Here is a 1,547-nt window from a genome sequence, read left to right on the forward strand (position 1 = left end):
TAGGATCCTACAAAAAATTATGTTTTTTGGTCCAGTATTAAAAAAGTTATTGCGTTTTAAAAAGTGTGCTAATATTTTTTCGAGCCATTTTAATAAATATTTGAAAATGAGAGAGCGGGCAGACTCTTTATATTAAAAAATGTATGTAATATCGTAATCGATGCTGTTTAAGTTTTATCATTTTTATTCAATCTGCTTATCGCAGAATAATCGATTTTTGCATATTCATGACGCAACGAAAAGTAGCCAATCATCAATGATCCGTTGTAACTTATTCAATGACGGAGATGAACGCGAGGCCGTGATACTGGAAAATACATTCTCCGAGCGATGAAGCGTCCGGATAAAACTGGTGGTGGAGGGCCGGAAGATAATCAAGGTTTCGATGCATTATTTAATGTCAATCCAAATTTTCGATGGAACTGCGGAATCGAACGCGTGTATTTGCAGGACTAGTAAACCGCGAAGGTAATCACGAGCGAGAATTAAGGGTCATAAAAAAATTCTCGAAATCGTGAGTGGGAATAACCGCGTGTACAATTTTCACCGAATGTCGAATGAGGTCCTGTTTCAGGTTCAATGTTTGACTTTTCTTGTGAATTATGGATGAGCCGGGAGGATCGCAGCCAAGGTACTCTTCAAACGATCCTATTGTTCCGCTAGGTTCTACGCGAACCGCATAACTTGACGCTATTCAAACGAAGACGAGAGCAGAACGACTCTACCATTTTCGTTAGGCTAGTGAAAAAAGAAGAACGGCTGACTGTTTGATTTATTTGGGGGCTTACCCAGCAGAGGTACGGCGTCCGACGTCGCTGGCATCGTTTCAGCCACCATATTCAGGAACACAGTGAGGGACAGGAGGATGGTCACCCCTGCGAAAGATGTTCATTGCTCCAATTAATTATCGCCGCGCACCGACACGCCAACCAGACGAGATTAATCAGCAACGCGGTGGATGTTAAAGGGCTCGCGCAGCTGCTGGATAACCCCTAAGGGTCTCGGTAACAGGAAACAGGAGCAGGTGTCTTCGAACTCTCTACTTTGTGTTACGCCCGCTTTGGGTTCTACGAGTACCTCCGATACTATGGTAACTACTTCTACTGTATAGCTGTTCTACATTCTTCATACATTAATCCGTAACTATTATTACTTTCTGGGTAACGTGAAAATAGTTAAAAATATGAGAGACGAATAAAATTTTTTTATATGACACTATATACAGGGTGAGTCTCGTAATATAACGACTTCGAATGCCTCGTAAGGTAAAAACACTGACGTGTTTTTCTCTAATTTTAACACAATAAACATATAAAGTAAATTCAACAAGAAATATGTTTAATGTTTTTCAATGTAGTTATACATGATTCCATGACGTAAATATATTATAAGACTGAATAAGCTAAAAAATTATTCAAGTACAAAACTGTCAACAATTTGTTACTTTCATAGCATTGCCACGCTTTTCGTTACAAATACGTATCTATCTACGAAATTGAGAATTTCAAGCAACATAAAGAAACTTTTAATGTACAAAAAGTGGATAA

The 1,547-nt window shown here is 38.7% G+C and overlaps 1 protein-coding gene across 2 annotated transcripts in view; it reads right to left on the reverse strand.

The window, feature by feature from the left end:
* The window catches only part of nAChRa7 (nicotinic acetylcholine receptor alpha7 subunit), a 213,064-nt gene that overhangs the window by 13,503 nt on the left and 198,014 nt on the right, over window positions 1-1,547 (reverse strand). For both annotated transcript variants that reach the window (XM_018021446.2, XM_018021447.2), the window contains exon 8: window positions 789-875. In XM_018021446.2, coding sequence (XP_017876935.1) covers window positions 789-875 — 87 coding nt within the window. The remainder of the gene's footprint in view (window positions 1-788; window positions 876-1,547) is intronic.

Source organism: Ceratina calcarata, unplaced genomic scaffold (genome assembly GCF_001652005.2).
Source record: "Ceratina calcarata isolate Rehan_Ccalc_2016 unplaced genomic scaffold, ASM165200v1 scaffold253.2, whole genome shotgun sequence".
NCBI lineage: Eukaryota > Metazoa > Arthropoda > Insecta > Hymenoptera > Apidae > Ceratina > Ceratina calcarata.